Source organism: Lactuca serriola, chromosome 9, assembly GCF_051521515.1.
Source record: "Lactuca serriola cultivar US96UC23 chromosome 9, Lser_US96UC23_V15, whole genome shotgun sequence".
Taxonomy (NCBI): Eukaryota; Viridiplantae; Streptophyta; class Magnoliopsida; order Asterales; family Asteraceae; genus Lactuca; species Lactuca serriola.
In genome coordinates this window covers 133,980,647-134,002,795 of record NC_136416.1, presented here as the reverse complement: position 1 = coordinate 134,002,795, position 22,149 = coordinate 133,980,647, and the positions used below count along the sequence as shown (strand labels likewise).

The following is a 22,149-nucleotide window of genomic DNA, read 5'->3' as shown; positions in this document are numbered from 1 at the left end:
TGCCATTGTAAATGGATTAGCATAAACATTACTCCATCTAAAACAAGTTTTCAAGTACCAAAACAGTTTAGGGTAATGTTTCTAGTCCATTCCCAGCAACAAAAGTCGAAATTTTGAAAATTGCAGTCTCTTCTCGTCAAGTGCAAGAACATACTCGACGAGTAGCTTGCATTTGTTCATGGACTCGTCGAGTCCCCCCATGGACTCAGCAAGTTCATACGAGCAGAAAACAGAGAAACAATTTTTTCAAGCAGTTTGCACAAAAAATCAACAAACTAGCCTAGTCTCTGATACCACTGATGAGTTTTGAGCATTCTAACACTTCCTAAGTGTACATGCAACCCTAATAACCTTGGATCTATGTTTGTGTAATTATCATGCAAAGTTGAATTCCAAGGTTATATTCCTATCTAGCATACATGGGGAACATTTTTAACTTGAATGAAAGATAGAATAACTTACCTTGTTGTTGATTATGATCCTTGAAACCTTGTGAGAATACACACTTGAAAAATCGGCCTCACTTGTTCTTGTGTAGCCGATTTTGGTGGAGAACATGTTCTTAATATAGTGTTGACACATCTAGGGTAACACCATATAAACCTTAATGTGTCATGGCTCTTCATTTCCATGACCCATGGGTTTGTAACTCCCATGGGGCATCCATGAAGCATCCTATGGGTTTAACCAAACTTGATAATCCATGGAGCCTCTTAGCCCACTATACAAGTTATGGATGATTTACATAATCAACCCATATATTTAATTAGTTATCTTTTGATCACTTAATTAATTCTAAATTAATTATTGATCAAACTAATTAAATAATACTATTAATATATTAGAACTTATAATATATTAATAAACCACAAATGTTATTTCTTTCATTTAGTCTATCCAATTGCATGGTGCCTTGCAACCCAAATGGACCATGCCGGGTCGGGTCAAGTACATACCAGAAATAGTTATGGACTTAGACACCTTATCCAACATGACTGTCAAAGTATGTTGTTAAAAAACTTTCAAATATGTCATAAAAGATTTATTCAAAAATAAATATCTAAACCTTCTTTTCTGCTCAAATCCGATTTTTTCCAGAATCTAGAAAACAAAACAAGAAGATCTGGAAATTTGTAGAAAATAAATCATTTTTCTCGATTTATTATTATTTTTTCAAAAATATAGAACAATAATTAATATAAAATACTTTTGGTGGTCAATAAATTCAGGTAAATTTCGAATATCACCTATGCACTGAGTAAAGATGTTTCATTAATTTTCATGCATTTCTAAGGCGGTTTTCTATTAAATTCTAATTTATTAATTTTGAAAAAAAATAAATAGAAATATACAGTTATGAATGTCCAAATCCATATTTCATAATTTTTGCATCTTCTAGACATCATAGAGACTCCATGAAAAAATTTCCAGATTTTTCCAAGACAATTTCTTATTTTTACCGATTTAATGAATGTTTAAGAGATTAAATTGATGAAAAATAGCTACACTTATCCAAAAGTTATGAGACTTCATCAGAAATATCTTATGTTACACATAAATCATAAATAAAAGTTTAGTGAATTTTACCTTTTGTTTAATAATTTTTCACGAATTAATGATTATTTAAATCAATAAAACAAAGACAAATAGTTAAACTGGTTGAAAACCAACTTTGATATTTTTCCAAGCTTATATTTATTATTAACAGTGGAACAAAATGTTTGGCGAATTTTCTGAACTGTTTCCTATATAGTTTGATTTTTGCTATAATAAATACACAAAAATCAGAAAAATGGTGTTAAATTGTTTGAAAATACATTTTATTATTTTTCCCAGATTATATATCCTTCATATCAGCAGTACACAAAATTTGGAGATTTTTTTAACTGTTTACTATTTATTTCTGTTTTCTTAGTATTAAACACAATTTAATTTTAAAAATAGAGATTTACTGTCCAAAAACGTCTTTCAAAAATTTTCCCAGATTATGTACATTGTAAAACAGTTACAACAAATTTTTAAGAATTTTTCATGATAGTTTACTATTTTTCCATGATTTTATGATTATTCATGGAATTAAAATGAGACAAAATTGCAAAAATGGTCCCTGTGGTATGCATTTTTTTGGGGTTTTAGTCCAAACAACGAGTTTTTTTGATCGGTGGTCGTTTTGAGGTAGTTTGGTTGCGTTTTTAGTCCCTTAGTAAAGCGAGTAACTATAATACCCTTGGGGTATTTATTTCTTATTTTTCTTTTAATTTTTTTAAATCTAATAGTTATTTTTAATAATTAATAAAAGATCTCTCTCTCTCTCTCTCTGCGAACCCACCCCATGTTCATATTCTCCAACCAAACCACCTGATTGGAGCCCTAAAAGATTAATTATGTTCATAAAGAAAAAATGGTGAATGACCATATCGAATCAGTTGAAAATGCTTAGATCATACCTAACCAATTTATCTCCTCTAAGTTAATTGCATTTAATCCTCTCGTTGATTCCCTTCCATTGAAAATGCTCTTCCACCAGACAATAACCCATCAGTCTTCCTTGTTACTCGCTATCACCAGAGTTGCCGTTGATAACCTCGCCAACATGTGAAAGCTTCACTGATAACCTCGCCTATCGATCTCGAAAATAGGAGTGAGAAACATACATTTTCGGTAACCTCCATCAGTGACCTATGATGGCTTTGTATTTGATTTCTCCTGTGGATATCAACAGTGACCTCTACGGTGGATGGTGGTGGTCAATTATAGTGGTGGGTATGGGGTAAGTGACATCTCTACTTTACCTCTCTAACGAACCTCCCTATTCCTTTCCGCACCTCCTTGAAATGACCATTGGCTTTGTGGAGGTTCACCCGATATGACCAAATTGGCAACAAAAAAAAACGAAGACAATTTTTAGACATTGTTTCCGATTTGAGGATCAATTTTAGGAACCAAAAAACCCCATGAATTGGAGTCACCAGCACCATCATATTACACGTTTCAAATTTTTAGGAATGAACACAGGTTTCTTAATTACCAATTTTGTTAGGATTTTGGGCTGTTTTATTCACATGTAGAAGCCTGATGATGAAATCATATGTTCTTAAATAGTTAAGATCTTCCCATTTAGAATCCATATGGTGATTTGTGAAAGTTAGATACAACGAAGAACTGTTGCATACAGCTAGTGGTTCATTGTTTTAAGTGGTTGCGTCTTTTCTGAAGAAAATCAACTGGGTATGGTGGTTTGAAAGTGATGTTGAACAGGGGCTGTTTTACTGGATCTTATACATGATGATCAGTCTTTATGGAAAGGAATCAAAGTCAATGTGGATCTGTAAACATGTGTGTGTGTGTATGTGTTTATGTGTGTGAAGAAAAACCCAAATCAATGTGTAAACATGAGACTTCCATCAGATTTGACCATCTTCAACCTTCAAGAAGATGATGACAAACTGTGAATCTGTAAAACACGTGTGTATGATCTGTGTGTGTTTTTTTAATAAAGACAGAGAGAGAGAGAGAGAGAGAGAGAGAGATGCTCTAATTTAATTAATTGTTTGTTTTCAATTAAATTAAATAGAAAAAACATAAGAAAAAAATATCAGAAGGGCATTACAGTCCTTTCAGTTTTCCGAGGGAGAAAAACACAACGAAACTATCTTAAAAGGACCACCAATCCAAAAAAGTTGTGGTTTGGACTAAAACCCAAAAAAAATGCATACCATAGGGACTATTTTTGTAATTTTGTCTTAAAATGATGAAAAACAGTTAGACAAATCAAAAATTCAAGAAAATTTATATTAACATCTTTGACTTCAATTGAAACTAAAATACAAAGTTTGGGAAATTTTAGAACTAAATTGATTTAGTTTTTTAATATTTAATCATTGGAACACCTCTTAAAATGTTAAATATTAACATTTCAATAATGAGAATTTTCCACTTAAATTGTTATATAACAATTGATTCGTGGAAATTTAATTCTCGTAGAAAAATACTTATAAATTATCAATATCAAAATTTTGACACATTATTGACATAAATCTATTGTAGCAGTAAGTATACTAGTATTAGATTTCAATTAGAGACTCATTTGTGTGTAACATCGTTGTAGGAATCGATAGTGGTACAAGTGGAGCATAGTTCAAGGCACCATTTGCATTATCTCAAAGCATTGTGAATATTCAGGAATCCCCATATTTTCGGTTTTTAAATGTTTTGGGGTGGAATAGCATGTCCTAAACTATTTATGTTTGTTGTATTTATTTTGACTCATATGAAACTTGGTTGCTATATTTTGTATGTATGTGTATGTTACTTTAATTCATGAGGATTGTATCGCGGTTAAGTCCCTAGAATCATTCTACACAACTCATTAACTCTTTTGAGCCTATGGTTATTATGGATAGCATTATCAGGAGGTAGGCAACTCCTCACTCGCACGATTCGCTTGAGTGCATTTCAACCATTTTATTCTCTATGTTTTGCAATACGCATAGTAATCAATAGGGCATGATTCGGTCATCAGGATTGGGTGGTGAATTCATGAATGAAATCTTTATACACATACGAAACTTGTATAATCACGTTAGCAACGACACTTGTGTACTTAATTTAGCAATGAAACTTATATACTTATTTTAGCAACGAAACTTGTATTTCCCATGAGAGTATGAACTTTGCATCTCCTTTTGGAAATATACTTTATTTCTCATGATGACAACGAACTTTGTTTATGCAAACTTATTTACTCGTTTTAGCAATATACTTTTATTTATAGAAACTTCTATCAAAACTTTGATTACGATTCATGAAACCAATATTTTGTAAACCTGTGAACTCACCAACTATTTTCATAGTTGACGCTCGTTTTACATGATTTTTCAGGAATCATCTAGTAAGAGGCACGTAGAGCCACAACACTTATAGGAGCATTTGCATGTGTTGACTTTTAAATACATTGTAATTTCTTTTAAAAAATTGCTTAAACTCATTGTAAATTTGTATGATTTCTAATACTATGGTTGGTGTTGTCTTTTAACTTTTGATATGAAACCCCTTGTACTACCACGCCCATATTTTCGCTTTAGCGGGGTGTGACAAAAATGGTATCGGAGCCAAATGTTATAGAGAATACCGGTTTTCTTTTTGAGAACCATAAGTATAGCTAAAAAAATTCAAATTTTTTTTAAGATACTGAACATACTAGTGGTATAACTAATTCAACTACACATTATTGGACTTTAAATTAAGTATAACCTGACTAATTATTCTTAATTAAGGAAAGTTAATGCGAGGTTGGAAACGGTTGTAGTAGAATTATGTTCAAAACGATTTTCAATTTGAACTTAAAAAAAAAAAAAAAAAATTGGTGTGTGTAGGGCATTGCATATTATTGGCATTCATCTAGGTACAGTTAGAAACTAAGTTCACTTTTACCACAATCTCTTATTTAAAAATATTATTATCCTTTATCAAGTGCTAGGTTATATCACTAGCCACTCTAGGAACAATCCACTTAGTACTGAGAATGAGTATTCCTCGGTAATTACTGACTTTAGACGTAAGGTTAGTCGTTAGATAGACACTAGTAATAATCTTATGTTGAAACCAATACCAATTATACCTTAATACCTCTTCATCGTCTTCATATTAGAGTTACATATAGGAAAAGCTTTCCGATACCAACACATATGAGAATTGGAGCACCGCATAAGGAGGTAGATAAGTCGCCACTAAGAAATCACTTGGATACCATTGGCGGGCATTCCGGATTTGACTCACGAGGAGACACAGAGGTTTAACCTATTATTACTAATATGTGAGACCTTCTTTCTATGATGTGAGTTAGCTCTAGGTTGTTTCCACCTTGAGCTTAAAACTTAACATAGAATATCCCTTTGACCTCTATAAAAGGCCACGAAACTGTATTGACACCATAAAATGTTTTACAAACAATTTGTCTTGTCCTTATCTTGGAGAAAAGACAACGGTACTCACCTTGTACTTTCCTTAGTATTTAGGTATGATCAACTACACTAATATATAATTATTCCTTACTTCTTAATCTTCCATCGAATAGTTATTTCTCTTTATCAGTTTTGTTTATCATTGATAAAATATTTTATAACCACTTCATACAACTTACTAGACCTTTCCTAACAATGTAAGCCATCTTCTCGCTAAAATATCTTGACAACTTGCTTTAACTTAACACCTTTATTCAAAACTTAATTTAAACAATATTTGTTTTAACCTTGCTATTTCAATTTCATTTCAAATACATTTCAATGGATAGATATGCTTTTAAGGGCATATAAACCATTCTAGACCTTGCTTACCATTTTGGCACATTTTTGAAAAACTTAGAGACATTTTCTTTTATAAACTCTATGCTATAAAACATAAATATATGACATTGAAGTCATATTATATGTAACAGCTTCATCGGATCTTCCAAACCACTTTTGTTTTGACACTGTTAACCGCTTTCTCATTTAGACATTGTAATTTACTTTATTGTGTTTTCTTGAAACCTGACATGATATTTATGTAAATTTCTACTTTAAACATGTTTATAAGACATCTCTAATGCTTGTATTTCAAAACATACCTTATTTGTGTACTTTGCTTCAATATAGTTTTATAATCTATAAAGTTTCTAAAATTTATAGCATTTGAAAACTTAGTGTTCACTTTTAAATTTTCAGCGATAGACTCTCAACAATGAATAATTATTCTTCTAAATATATTGAGTCTTTACCTTATCCATTTTAACCATTGTTGGACTTCAGTCTAAAAAGTCAAATTGTCAGATTTTCAATTAGCATTTGTAGTGCTTTTTTTTCACAAACGGAGTTTAACTTAATAGATAACTCATGAATTTTTAGCAAACCTTAGCAAACACTTTAAAACTTATGCATTTTTTATGTGCCCATCAACATACATCAAGGATTGAAGTTTGAAATACATCTCAACCTAAGATTTAAATCTACTTACAGATATTGTCCTTCAAATTTTAACATCAATCATTGCCGCCACTACCTTCCTTTTCTTCCCCCCACACTTGATTTCTTGCTCTCCTTCTGATTTCACATCTCGCACACTAACATAATACATTGTCTAACTTTGTATCTGTCTATTTTGTTTCTTTTTGGTACCATGTTCACACACATACAGACTAGAAGTCTACCTTTTCATTTTGAGCGATTAATACGTGTATAGTGGTGATACATAATTTTCATTTAGTCAACTTTGATATCTTCAATTACGCCTTTTATCATATACATTTTGTTTTTATTTTGAAATCTATTGTAAACAAGTAATCCTTATTTAAATTTTCTCTTTCATTCTAAATTTAGAAACTTGGTTTAAAGTGCAATTTCATTGTATTCCCTTACAATTAATACACAAAATGAATACCCTTGTTCTTATCATTTTTCTAAATCCAGAAAATATATATGAAAAATACATTTTCTTATGTTTCTTCTTTTCTTTAAAAATATAAAAATTTTTAAAAGATAGGATTATCTATCCTTTAAATGATTGTTTTTGATACAATCACTAAATAAAGAATGTAGTGTGACAACCCGATATTTCAAGACGATATGATGGAACGCAAGTCAAATTTAGGTCAAAATTTAACTTTCCTAAAATCTTATTTGGGTTAAATAAAGTAGAAGGAATCGTATCAAGGTTTCCAAGCATATAAAGAACACTAAAATCCGAGTTATAACGAAGAAGTTATGACCATTCTAAGTTTTTCCAACAGAAAAAACGGCAATACGAAGTTACGTGAAAACTCGAATCGGAGATCGAGCGACTTTTGGCCGGAATGACCTAAACGGGAATTGAAGGTCTCGTCAATGGTATTTCAGCGGTAAAAAGTCTGGCAAAAACCGACGTCAGATAAAGATGTTATGAATTTTTAAAGAAATTCCTTAATCACGTCATTTTAATAAATTAATAATAAAAATTACTTCATAATTTGCCATCGGAATCTAAACGAAAGTTGTAGATCTTAGTCTCACATTCGCGTGGATATAAAGAACGTCGAAAACGGAGTTCGTATGAAGGAGATATGAATTTTTGAAGTTTATTTAAAATAATTATAAATTTAAATAAAAACTCCCGGTATTATCCGAAGGGGAGTCATCGGATAGGACCGGAGTACGCCCTGCGTACCCTCGTACGCCCCGCGTACTCAGATCGAAGGCCTCGGATCGTCCACGTCGCCCTATGCGAACCTACCGACCCGCCGTCCGACCCGCCCGTCCGACCCGCTCCATCCGAAATACGTAAGCAATGACGTCTCGTACGCGCTGCGTACCCTCGTACGCCCAGCGTACCGAGGCGGTTCAGCACCCCTATAAAAGGGATGCGAGGCTTTCCGAAAAATTTGCTTAATTCTTCTCTTTTCTCTTGCGTCTTGCCTCATTTTCCGTGCCCGTTTAAACCCGAAGCTCTGGCCTTTTTGCTCAAGTCCCGAGGGTCGATTTTACTCCCGAGATTCCCGAGAATCCCAAGAAAAATCCGTTTCCCGAGACGAAACTCTGCCCGGTTTTCCATCTCGCTATCTTCAAACTTTCAGGTGAGTTCATACCCCTATAATCCACACTTTTAAATGTTTTATAAATGTTTTTATATGCTTTTAAGGGCGGGAATACAAGTAAAACACACGATGATTATCGTATGTTATATAAAGTTTCATTATACACTTTTATTCAACGGAATCGCATGTGATTTATAATTTTTATAAAGAAACTTTCGTATGCAAAATGTATCACGATAACATCATATCTTTTGAAATGAAAAGTGTTGTTATCTATATATAAATCAAGCACTCTGCTTATACTGTATGTATATGTGTCCACCTTTCATACTACAAACATACGATTATTTTGGGATACTTCTTGTTAATAAATCAATCTTATGTGATTTATAACTAGTATACAAATGGATTTACTACAAGTTTAACAGTTTTACTAAACATATTACTTCAAATGACTTTCTTAAACGTTTTTACATGATTAAAGCTCGTTATCAAACTGTCTTACATACTGTAAGCTTCCTTTCAAACTCGGTTACAAAGGTGTTTTCAAACAGTGGTTTTCCGTGTACTTAAACTGTCTTATCAAACAAAATACTTTCAATCATTTTATAAACTGACATCAAGTCACAAATTCTTTATTAGACTTTTCAACGATTTTACAAAACTTCTTTATGCTTTTATATTATAAATTGCATGCCCCTATATGTATAGTTATATAAGAAATGTTTAAAAGACTTAGAAAGGCTATCCACCCCATTTCCTTTTCGCGCCTTGAGATGTGGTCTGGTGGGATATTGGGTATTCGTCCGAAAGTCGTTTAAATATTAGTTATATATCATGTTTATATATATGGTCATAAATGTTCCATCAGTTAATTTAGTTCCGATACTCTTAGATAGCAATGGTGTATAAACCTACTTGGTCACTCATCAATTACATTCTAGTAAACTATTATAGGAATAGTTTAGAGTAAACAAAACATTTTCCCTACTACAAGAAATTACACCGGAATCAGTTCATTCATGAGTTATATGACAGAATACTCTTACATGAATACTTATACATGAATACTTTTACATAGACATTATATGGCAAATTACTACTACATGTTATATGAAAGAATACTCTTACATGAATACTTATACATGAATACTTTTACATAGACATTATATGGCAAATTACTACTACATGTTATATGAAAGAATACTCTTACATGAATACTTATACATGAATACTTTTACATAGACATTATATGGCAAATTACTACTACATGTTATATGACAGAATACTCTTACATGAATACTTATACATGAATACTTTTACATAGACATTATATGGAAAATTACTACTACATGTTATATGAAAGAATACTCTTACATGAATACTTATACATGAATACTTTTACATAGACATTATATGGCAAATTACTACTACATGTTATATGAAAGAATACTCTTACATGAATACCTATACATGAATACTTTTACATAGACATTATATGGAAAATTACTATTACATGTTATATGTCTAAGATACGGTTATATCGTTCGCCTTTCTATCTTTACCTTGTGATTCAATCACATCATCGACGAGATAGATTGGGACTTTATCTCCTAGTACCACATGATACTTTGAGGGACTAACCATTCCGACAACCACTGTTAGCTACAGAGGTAAATGAACAATCTACGGATGTTTTAGGTTGATACCATCGTGGGTATACACAAGGGACTAACTATTCCTAAACCCGGCTGTTAGCAACAAAGGTAAATGAACAATCTACGGATGTTTTAAGTTGATACCATTTCAGGTATACTTAAGGGGCTACTAATAAGAGTTAATCAGGGAAAAACCGTCATATTTTCAAGAGATGCATACTTTCAAAACAGTCAGGTCTAGGTAAAAGACTACTTTCAAAACATTCGAGTCTTGGTAGAAGACTACTTTTATACTAGTAGGAAATATGGGATTTTCTAGAGCTTTTCATACTTATACTAAATGTATCATCATTCATTCACCAGTCTTTCATATCAATTAATCAAAGCAATGACATTAAATACTTATGAACTCACCAGCTTAAATGCTGATCTACTCTTTCAAAATAACTTGTATTCTCAGGTTACAAATAGACAGGTGTCGATGCAAGGTTTAGAGAAGACGGAGCAGTCAAGACTCGTCTTTTATTTTGATCAGTTATCATGCTGTCTTGTACTATGAAAGAAAACACTTGTAACTAAAAATTATACTACTAATGCAATGGATGATGTTGTTGCTTGTTTACTACTTTACATTTGTTGTGATGCATACATGACGTCCTCCGCCCCAGAAAGTTTCCGCCGTTCTCGGTTTTGGGGTGTGACAGATTGGTATCAGAGCATTGTTTATAGTGAATTAAGTATATCAACCCATAAAAGATATACTAACTATAAATACAATGGGATTAAAGATACTCTGATTTAGAGTTTATACTTTAAATAATAAAATATTTAAGTAAGTATACGTGCCTGCATTCATACTAAAATCAGTGTCACTAGGACAGTACAAAAGAATTACGATTGTTGGGCAACACAAGTGGGCTTAGAGACATATGGTCAAAACTGGGAAGATATAGCCTGATCGCCTATATTATCAGAGGGTTGACTAGCATGTGCCTAAGTTTAAGTGTGTGGTCACAACAATGCTAAAATCTTACCAACCCTACCACAATGAGAACAATAGAACATAACATTAAAAAAATTAAAATACTATAGGAGTATTTGGTGTTACTATAAGTACTTTATACTTGAGAATTAGAACGGGACCCTCATTACTAAGTTGATAGTTGCTAAGTGGATACACTAAGGCTACATGTAATTAGGATGTTATAGACTTAGAATCAGTGATAATTTTGCCTTACCCCTATTCTGTGTGAATTTGGAAATAAGGTCACTTATTCGAAGGTCTATCCTGTTTAGATTACACATAGCGGGTATGCACTTCACAAATAGCGATGTAACTAATGAGGGTTTTCTAAATAATTATCTATATAGTTCGTCTAATAATTATCCACTTACCATAAATTCTTGCATAGAAATCATAGTTGGACTCCATCCCCTTGACAACCAGTATCTTCCGAATGAAGTCATAGCTGGTTGGTTTGGAGAAGAACCAGAGAATGATCATCCTATCCCCTTGGATGATCACCGTGATGAAGACTTTTCGTATGATCCTAACTCCGAACCAGAGGTTGAGAACCTACCCTGAGCAACTCCCTTCCAATTCCTAACCCTCGTCGTGCTTTTCATGGCCCGACGCCTGAGTGGGTAGAATGCTTGGAAACATGGAGCCAAGGTCAAGATCAGCCCATGCCATTTATTGGCGACCGAAACTTTTACGACCTTAGCAATGGGGGCTCAGCATGCAGGATCTTGCCAATCTTGGTCCGTAGAGTGGCCCAAAATGAGATTCAAGGCAGGACAGCCCTACATCAGATTGCCGAAGTTGTCACCGATGCGAGAATGCATACCCTCCGCACCATTCATCTAGGGGATGCTCACGAGAGATCAAAGAGAAACCATGAGAACCTGCTGCAAGCACTAGCTGAAAACCCGAGCCAAAGTCATAGAGCTCCAAGTACGCCAGAGAGTGTACGAGAGACACCTACTTGACATGGAACGTCAATTGGTTGAACTAAAAATTCACCAGAGGAATGACCGTCGCCAGTAGTAGACGCTTTACTTTATTTCCCTTATAAAAAGAGGAATCGTATTTTTCTGTCTATGCCTGAGGTGGCATTTTCTATGAAATTATCTTGTACCGTAAGTACTTTAGTTAGGTCTTTATGCTGTCAGGAACTATCTCCTGTGGATATGATGTAAGACCGTTACAAGGTCATTTCCTTCCTTCAAGTACTCTTATCATACTCTCATTGGAGTCTATCTGAAATCTGCTTTAGTTAAGTCAGTGGACCATAGCAAGTTAAATACGGAGGCATTTCCAAGTCTCTTTTAGTGGTTGGATTTTTGTTATTCACCAACCCACGATACCTAAACTTGTACAACAAACGTCTTGAGACCATTCTACGAACTTACCTCTATTCATTACTAGGACTGCATCATAGGGATGTAGGTCAAACCTTCGCGAACATACTTTCATTCTGTACTAGGAATGCATCATAAGGATGTAGGTCAAACTTTCGAGAACATCGTCGTACTCTTTACATGAACAATCTAAGTACATCAGGGTCAACTAGAATTCCTCACAAAATCCTTACTTTTCGTGTTATAGAATCATGTCGTCATCCAGAAGCAATAAGTCGATCAGCAAAACCCCCACTTTTCCTATGGACGCCGCTACCTTTCAAACAACAGTTACAGCTGCCATGGTGGCTGCCGTAACCGCGGTCCTTGCACACTGTAGCGCTAATAGCACAGTCAATACAACTGATGGGAACGAAGTTTCCAATCGTGGTATCCATCCAGGAAGTCGTCAAACAGTATCAGTCACGGGCTCGCAAAGTCGGAAAACAGAAATCAAGAAACGAAAGCGTCAAGCCCGGAAGGAACGCAAGAGATCCCAAAAGCTGGCTATACAACAGCAGCAAGTGGAAACCCCTTCCATCCCAGTATCGAGTAGGTCATACGAGGGAAAACTCCCGAAGTGTGATAAGTGTAGTTTCCATCATCATGGGGCTTGCCATGAGATGCAGTGTTGCAATTGCCTAAACATAGGGTACCATGCTCGTAACTGTGGAGCACCGGCGCGACCCATCACTCAAGTCCCTTTCATCGAGACTAAACCTGCACACAAAATTTGTTATAGCACCGAACGATTTAAGAAGCGGTTTTCAAAGTGGAGTAACGAGGAAGGCACTCGTGTCCACATAACATTGGCTAAACACCGCAATCCCGTCTCCAAGGCTAGTACTAGCCAGTCATGCCACCAATGCGGTGAGGTAGGGCACTTCAAGAAAGATTGCCCGATAACAAAGAACTCTGGCGCAGATGGGAAAATTCTCAGGATCACAGCTGCAGGAGAGCTTACTCCGGAACCACGTTAAATGTAATTTGGGCGTTTCGTTATAGCAGACTTATAAACTATCTAGAACTAGTGAAACTAGAGTCTTACGTTTTGCGAGATCCTGTCTGTATAGGAATTCTCGTCCTGCGCATACTTGTCTTTTGTAGTATATCATATTCGCAGCAATAGTCTTGTGGTAAGTCTAAAGTACCGAAACTCTGTTGATGGTTGCACGGTTGTTTTGTCTGTAAACATCTTTTGTTCAAATCTAATGTCTTTAAGTTTCCTTATGATTACGACATTATCATACTACTTGATTCAATTCTATCCTCACAAAAGCAGCTTCATACGTACATCTATTCCTCCAAAATCGTCTTTCTAGAAAAACCGTTATTCCGGAACAACAAAGTAATCGTTCATAGAGCACCTCATGTTTCTCATCCTCTCCAAAGAGAAATTTAGCAAACCGCCCGAAGTACCACTCGTACAATACGTCAAGTTCAATCCAAAGACCCACAGTTTCAAGCTTATTTATATAGGACTCGTATACCCGAGACTGCGATTGTTGAGCCTGGTATAGGTTCTACTATGAACTTCAGGATGGAGACTGCCCAAGATTTACGAGTGATTATGCTACCATGCGAATAAACTTAGAAGCCAACTCGTGCCCTTTCTGTCGATTGGGACAAGAAAGTCAGATAAGACAAAAGTACCTATCCTTTTTCCTTAATTCATGAGTAATCATACTTTATTTTAGATCTTCACGTCATCTAATCAACCACAAGGTTCTGACTTCATAATCAGTATGAATTGGTTTTGTTTTTATACAAGAAGAAAGGTCACTGCCTATACCTCGAGTCAGATTAAGACGCAGGAAGTCAACTATACAACACATAATCTTGAGTCAGGGACAGCAGTAATTATTTGGAAGATCTGGAGGCACTACTTGTAGGATACAAGATGTACTATCCTCACAGTCCACAAAAACATTCAACATACGTTCGACCAAGAAGAGTTGTCATGACAGTAAAGTCAAACAAAAGAAGCAGAGTCGTGCCCCGATAGGGACAGGTTCGCTAGAATGCCAAGCAAGGGACTGAGGTCACTTAAGAACATGAGAAACAAATAAAACTTCTATCTGTGGCATGTTTACCGGTTCTATTTAAACTCTAATTTCGGGACGAAATTCCCTCTAACAGGGGGATGATGTGACAACCCGATATTTCAAGACGATATGATGGAACGCAAGTCAAATTTAGGTCAAAATTTAACTTTCCTAAAATCTTATTTGGGTTAAATAAAGTAGAAGGAATCGTATCAAGGTTTCCAAGCATATAAAGAACACTAAAATCCGAGTTATAACGAAGAAGTTATGACCATTCTAAGTTTTTCCAACAGAAAAACGGCAATACGAAGTTACGTGAAAACTCGAATCGGAGATCGAGCGACTTTCGGCTGGAATGACCTAAACGGGAATTGAAGGTCTCGTCAATGGTATTTCAGCGGTAAAAAGTCTGGCAAAAACCGACGTCAGATAAAGATGTTATGAATTTTTAAAGAAATTCCTTAATCACGTCATTTTAATAAATAAATAATAAAAATTACTTCATAATTTGCCATCGGAATCTAAACGAAAGTTGTAGATCTTAGTCTCACCTTCGCGTGGATATAAAGAACGTCGAAAACGGAGTTCGTATGAAGGAGATATGAATTTTTGAAGTTTATTTAAAATAATTATAAATTTAAATAAAAATTCCCGGTATTATCCGAAGGGGAGTCATCGGATAGGACCGGAGTACGCCCTGCGTACCCTCGTACGCCCTGCGTACCCAGATCGAAGGCCTCGGATCGTCCACGTCGCCCTATGCGAAGCTACCGACCCGCCCGTCCGACCTGCTCCATCCGAAATACGTAAGCAATGACGTCTCGTACGTGCTGCGTACCCTCGTACGCCCAGCGTACCGAGGCGGTTCAGCACCCCTATAAAAGGGATGCGAGGCTTTCCGAAAAATTTGCTTAATTCTTCTCTTTTCTCTTGCGTCTTGCCTCGTTTTCCGTGCCCGTTCAAACCCGAAGCTCTGGCCTTTTTGCTCAAGTCCCGAGGGTCGATTTTACTCCCGAGATTCCCGAGAATCCCGAGAAAAATCCATTTCCCGAGACGAAACTCTGCCCGGTTTTCCATCTCGCTATCTTCAAACTTTCAGGTGAGTTCATACCCCTATAATCCACACTGTTAAATGTTTTATAAATGTTTTTATATGCTTTTAAGGGGGGGTGTGACACCCAATTTTTTTGCAAAAATTTTAAACTTTTAAAACCCATCTTAAATTAAATTAAAACAACTAAAATAGTCATAACATAATCCATCAACTTAATAATCATATAAAATAAGTGCGGAAGTAATAATAATAATAATAATAAGGTCCCAACAAAATAACTAGTAGCGATGTCCCGATGCTCCATGTCAAGCCTTAGCCTCTTTAATCTTAACACCTGAAAAGTTATAAGGGAAAAACGTAAGCACGAAGCTTAGTGAATTCCAACACAGACATTGTACTAACATTCATATTTACTAGCCCTAATCCATTTTCCAATTATAACGATAAAGGCAAAGAACGAATCAATGTCTATATTACGAGAAGGACTTGTAGGTTTGAACCGCACCGGGAAGATCCCGTATCATTTGGCCCTAATCACCGCACCTCACGAAGAGTATTACGTTGGTGATCTTACCTACCCACTGCACCGGTAAATCCGTATCCTTTGGTGGTGTCCCCATATCCATAATTAGTTACATACAGTGCATATGTACGAATTAAAACAATACTTATATAGCATGCTTTTATAATAAATTCAAATAATCACACACGAGCTAACTAGCAAACACAATCATCAATACAACGGTGTGAGAGAACTCACCTTGAGTGAGTATTAAGGATGGCTAACAATCAAATAATGCTACCAAGCTTGAGCAAACTTCAAAACCTCACCTAAGAAGGACTAAAGGTTAGAAAGGACAAGTAACGAAGCTATGAGTTGAGAAAAGAGTAATCACAGCAAGGTCTCTAAAACAGACCTGCTGTTCAAAACGGATTTACTCCAAAATCTAAAACAGAAACATAGCTTTAACTAAATTTTATAGGAAACTATGATTGGTCTGGATTCCACAACTATAAAGAACTCATTCTAACTCCAAAAGGTGAATTAAATATGAATTTTACAAAATGGTGTATCACTTCTGTCTCCAACAATACAGTCAAGTGATGTTGGCCAATTCTACCCAACTTGTGAGTAGAATTAGTACAAAAGAAAATTAAGAGAAGTAAAGGACATACAAGTGAAAGTCTCAGAGTTGGAATTGAATGAAAAGCATCTCTCAAACTCCATATATAAAATTCACATTGTGGACAATCACAGCACTAGCAAAAGCTGGTGACTGCCCACTGACCTGGAGTGTGGATCCATTATACCCAATTTATAATTGGAAATAACACCCCATATTCTCCAGATCTTAAATTCATAATATAAGGAACATATATAAACTTGGAATCACTCTGGATCCTTTTCCAAGCCTTAGAAATGATGAAAACAAAATGACATATCAGAACAGACCCGGATCAGACCTAACAGCAAAGATGCCATTCTTTCACATAGATAAAGCCCTTATCAGTGAGGTTGGCCTTCTTAAGAAAGTTAGCCAACTCAATTTGTGAACTTTTGGAACTGGTTTGGGGTCCGTTTGAGTTCTAGAGCTCCAGATATGAGTTTTATAAAATGACTACAGATCTGATGGAAAACAGAATCGTAGCCACCCGTGATTCCTTTTTGGCTTATCCATCCTTCTCCTTTTAAAACACATTTTAAGATGTGTTCATCATCCCAATTCAGTCCCCATGATAATGGTGGTACTAAAAAGGGTTAGGGATCATTAGGATTTCATTTAGCCACAAGGATGTAATAATAATCAACATGAAAATAAACATAAGCACATAAAATCATCATTCTCCCTTTTAGGGTTTCCATGATCTTTTGCCACATGTAATCCCCTAGATCCATCATCCACCATATATGGGGTGAAGATAGGATCTTGAGATGATGTATAACACACAACTACAATAAAATAAGAAGGAGAAGAGGTGAAGATGAAATCATAAAACTAGAACAAGGTTATGAATCAAGTCGTAAGAAAGGATAAGGAGGTTCATACCAATACGAATCAAGGCTGGAAATGAACAAGAATTAAGCTCCAAACAGCCCCTTGGCTGCTCTTGATCCCAAAGAGAGAGAGAGGGACGATTTTTGAGAGAGAGGGAGGGTTTAGAGTGTTTTCCTTGTGTGTGTTCCAAATGATTCAATTTACACATTAAGTACTATTAACTAGATGGACTTTGCAAATAGGCCCATAGCCCATGGACTTCAATAAAAGGAGTTTACAAGATGATCAAAAGAGTCCAATAACATAAGAAATCAGACATTGGTTAAATAAATTAACCCAAGGTTACAAGGATAATTAAATTAAAATAACCAAACGTACCGAGAAAACCCGGGGCGTTACAACTCTCCCCCACTAAAAACGGACTTCGTCCTCGAAGTCAACACCTAGAAACAGATCCGGATAATGAGCCCGCATCTTGCATTCCGGTTCCCAAGTCCATTCCGAACCCTTCCTATGTTGCCACTGCACTTTAACCAGGTTTATAGTCTTGTTGCGAAGAGCTTTTGTCTTTCGTTCTAAAATAGCGATTGGTTTCTCAACATAATTGAGACGCTCGTCAATTTGTATGTCCTCCAGTGGTGTCACAGCGGTCTCATCAACAACGCATTTTCGTAACTGAGACACGTGGAACGTATTATGAATTAGACTAAGCTCGTCAGGAAGCTCTAAACGTTAAGCCACCTTCCCCACACGAGCTATGACCTTGTAGGGTCCAATGAATCGGGGTCCGAGCTTTCCCCGCTTCCAAAATCGAATCACACCTTTCCAAGGGGAAACTTTAAGCAAGACATAATCTCCCACTTGGAACTCAAGATTGGAGCGTCTTTTGTCGGCATAACTTTTCTGACGACTGCTCGCTGTGACCAAATGATCCCGAATCACTTGGATTTTCTCCGTAGTCTGTAGCACGATATCGGTACTCCCAAGTACCCTCTGCCCAACCTCGCCCCAACAAACGGGCGTCCTGCACTTCCTCCCGTACAAGGCTTCATACGGAGGCATTTTAATGCTCGAGTGATAGCTGTTGTTATAAGAAAACTCAGCTAGATGTAGATGGTCATCCCAACTACCCCCAAAATCAATCGCACACGCGCTAAGCATGTCCTCCAAGGTCTGAATCGTCCGCTCACTCTGCCCGTCTGTCTGCGGATGGAAGGCGGTACTAAAATGTAATTGTGTGCCCAATTCCTCTTGAAACTTCCTCCAGAATCGAGAGGTAAATCGGGTGTCTCGATCGAAGACGATAGAAACGGGCACCCCATGTAATGTGACAATCTCCCGAACAAAGATCTCGGCTAATTTCTCCGCCGATGAGCTCTCCTTTATAGCCAGAAAGTGAGCACTCTTAGTCAAACGATCAACAATCACCCATATCGTATCTGATCCTCGGGTAGTTCTAGAAAGTTTTGTAATGAAGTCCATGGTTAGATGCTCCCATTTCCATTCAGGAATCTCCAATGGTTTTAACTTCCCATGCGGTTTCTGGTGTTCCGCCTTGACCTTCCGACAAGTCATAAATTCTTCCACAAATCGAGCCACATCATTCTTCATTCCATGCCACCAGTAAGCCTCATGAAGGTCCCGATACATTTTAGTAGCATCAGGATGGATAGAAAATTTTGACTTATGAGACTCATCCATTAGGGTTTTCCGATTTCCCCCGGTATATGGGACCCAAACCCTACCGTAGCGAGTCAGCAAACCCCGCCCGTCTCGTTCCATCTTAGGCAACTCTTTCCCAATCTTCTCACGCCTGGTGTTTTCCTCCAGTATTGCCGTCTTTTGGGCGTCCCGGATTAGATCTAACAAAGACGACACCATCGTGATCCGGAGACACTTAGCTCGAATCGGTTCGGCAGATTGTTTACGACTGAGAGCATCAGCTACCACATTAGCTTTACCGGGGTGGTAGTGAATTTCACAATCATAATCTTTTACCACATCCAACCCTCGGATCTGCCTCATATTCAAATCCCGCTGCTCGAACAAATATTTTAGACTCTTATGGTCAGTGTATATGATAAACTTCACTCCATAGAGATAGTGTCTCCAAATCTTAAGAGCGAAAACAACAGCCCCAAGCTCCAAATCATGAGTGGGGTAGTTTCGTTCGTGGGGTTTCAGCTGTCGGGAGGCATAGGCTGTCACCCTATCTCGTTGCATTAACACGGCACCAAGACCTTGAAGCGATGCATCACAGTAAACCACCATATCCTCAACCCCATCAGGTAAGGCCAAATCGGAGCATCACACAATCGTTTCCTTAGCTCATCAAACGCCAGCTGCTGCTCCGGGCCCCAAACGAAATTCGTTGACTTCTTGGTCAATCGGGTGAGTGGTAAGGCGATTTTAGAGAAATTTTCAATGAACCTCCGGTAATAACCGGCTAAACCCAAGAAACTGCGAATTTCAGAAGGTGTTTTTGGAATCTTCCATTGTTTAACCGCATTAACCTTGGCCTGATCGACCTTAATACCGTCTTCTCAATGTCAGAGGGTGAGTACGGAATGTTGTTTTCTCAATGTCTTCTTCACGAACCCGCATCTGATGGTAACCGTAACGTAAATCAATCTTGGAAAACCAAGATGCTCCCTGAAGCTGATCGAAAAGATCGTCAATACGTGCCAACGGGTACCTATTTTTTATCGTGCACTTGTTTAGCTCCCTATAATAAATACACATTCGCTGGGATCCATCTTTCTTCTTCACAAAGAGAATAGGAGCACCCCAAGGCAAGCATCTTAGCCGTATAAACCCTTTATCACTTAGTTCTTGAAGTTGATCTTGGAGCTCTTTCATTTCAGGTGGTGCCAAGCGGTAAGGAGATTTCGCTACCGGAGTCGCACCTGGCACCAAATCAATGCGAAACTCCACTTACCAAATAGGTGGAAAGCCAGGGAGTTCCTTCGGAAAGACATCGCTGAAGTCGGAAACGATAGGAACGTCGTCTAGTGCTATAGCAGAAGAGCAAGAAGCCATAGCCAGGCGGGGAGTGTCCCCCTGAATAATAAGTTCTCCACCTCTAGGGTTTCGAACACGAACTTGCTTCTTACGACAGTGGATTTCCGCATCAAACGCATCAAGCCAATCCATGCCTACGATAACGCAGTGCTCTCGCATCGCAATAGGGATAAGATCAATGGGGAATTCAACTCCAGAAAACTCGAGAGTGTAACCTCGATAAACATCGGTGACATAAATAGTGCGGTTGTCGACAACATCGACAACCATTGGGTGAGCCAATTTTCCGATACTACGCCCCAAACGATTAATAAACGTGTGAAAAACAAAATAATGGGTAGCACCGCTATCAAACATAACAACATCGGGCTTGGAATCTAGCAAATAAGTGTCTGCCACTGTCGTTGTAATCACCGGCTCCTCCACAGTCATCTGGTGAGCACGACCTCGTGTCACCATAGTGGTTCCCTTAGAGGATGATGCAATTGCAGGATTTGTACCCCTGTCTCCTTTACCAGTCTTCAACTTCGGGCATTCAGGCTTCTTGTGTCCCGTCTCGTTGCAGTGATAGCAGACGGGAACTGCAGAAGTAATATGAGGTACTGCACTCGCAGGGGGATCCCTACAATTCTTCCAATGATGCCCTGGCTTTTTTGCAGTTGTAGCATATCAACATATTTTTCTCGCCCTGAAGATGTCCTATACTCATACCTTGACTTACTACCCTGCTTTTGCGTTTTCTGGGCATCTCTGGATGTCTTGGAAGAGGTGTCATTGGCCTTCCTCTTGGACTGGGTCTACAACTCGATTTCCCTCCTCCTCCCTACATTCATGATCGTAGATAAATTCGAGCACTTCTGCATGCTAACGAATTCCCGAATCTCGATACGTAGGATGGCCGTGTACCGGCTGACTAACCAGGCCTCGTTCCCAGCAAACGAGGGGCAAAAAGCTAGCATCTCCAAGAACTTGGCGTTCAGGTCACTAACGGATTCGGTAGTCTGCTGTAAGGCCATGAACTCTTGCTGCATCCGCTGCTGCTCCACCTTAGGCACATATTGTGCCTCGAACCTCTCCACAAATTGGGCCCAAGACATGGCCCTCACTTCGACTTCGTTCAATAGAGCGGTGATGGTGTTCCACTATGTCTTTCCCCTTTTTCACAACTGATTCATGGCGATCACTGCTTTGTACTAGTCCGGACACCCAAAACTTATGAAGGCGCCCTCAACATCTGACACCCAGGGCTTAGTAGCAACTGGGTCGGATTCACCATTCTAAAGAGGAGAGCTACACTTGTTGAACTTCTCAAAGTAGTATGCCGAATCCTGAACAGGCAGAGACAGTAACGCTTCCCCGGGAATAGCCGCGAGACGCTCATCCAGAAGAGCACCGAATTGGTTGATTATGTCGTTGGTCACACCCGGGA

At 37.3% G+C, this 22,149-nt stretch overlaps 1 protein-coding gene across 1 annotated transcript; it reads right to left on the bottom strand.

Moving 5' to 3' along the window:
* Window positions 1-20,633: 20,633 nt before the first annotated feature.
* LOC145076111 (uncharacterized) lies at window positions 20,634-21,817 on the bottom strand. Its single transcript, XM_079022105.1, has 2 exons — window positions 21,639-21,817; window positions 20,634-21,342 (listed from the first exon to the last, which is right to left on the bottom strand). The coding sequence occupies exons 1-2, from the start codon at window positions 21,815-21,817 to the stop codon at window positions 20,634-20,636; spliced, it is 888 nt and encodes a 295-aa protein (XP_078878231.1).
* Between the last annotated feature and the right edge of the window lie 332 nt (window positions 21,818-22,149).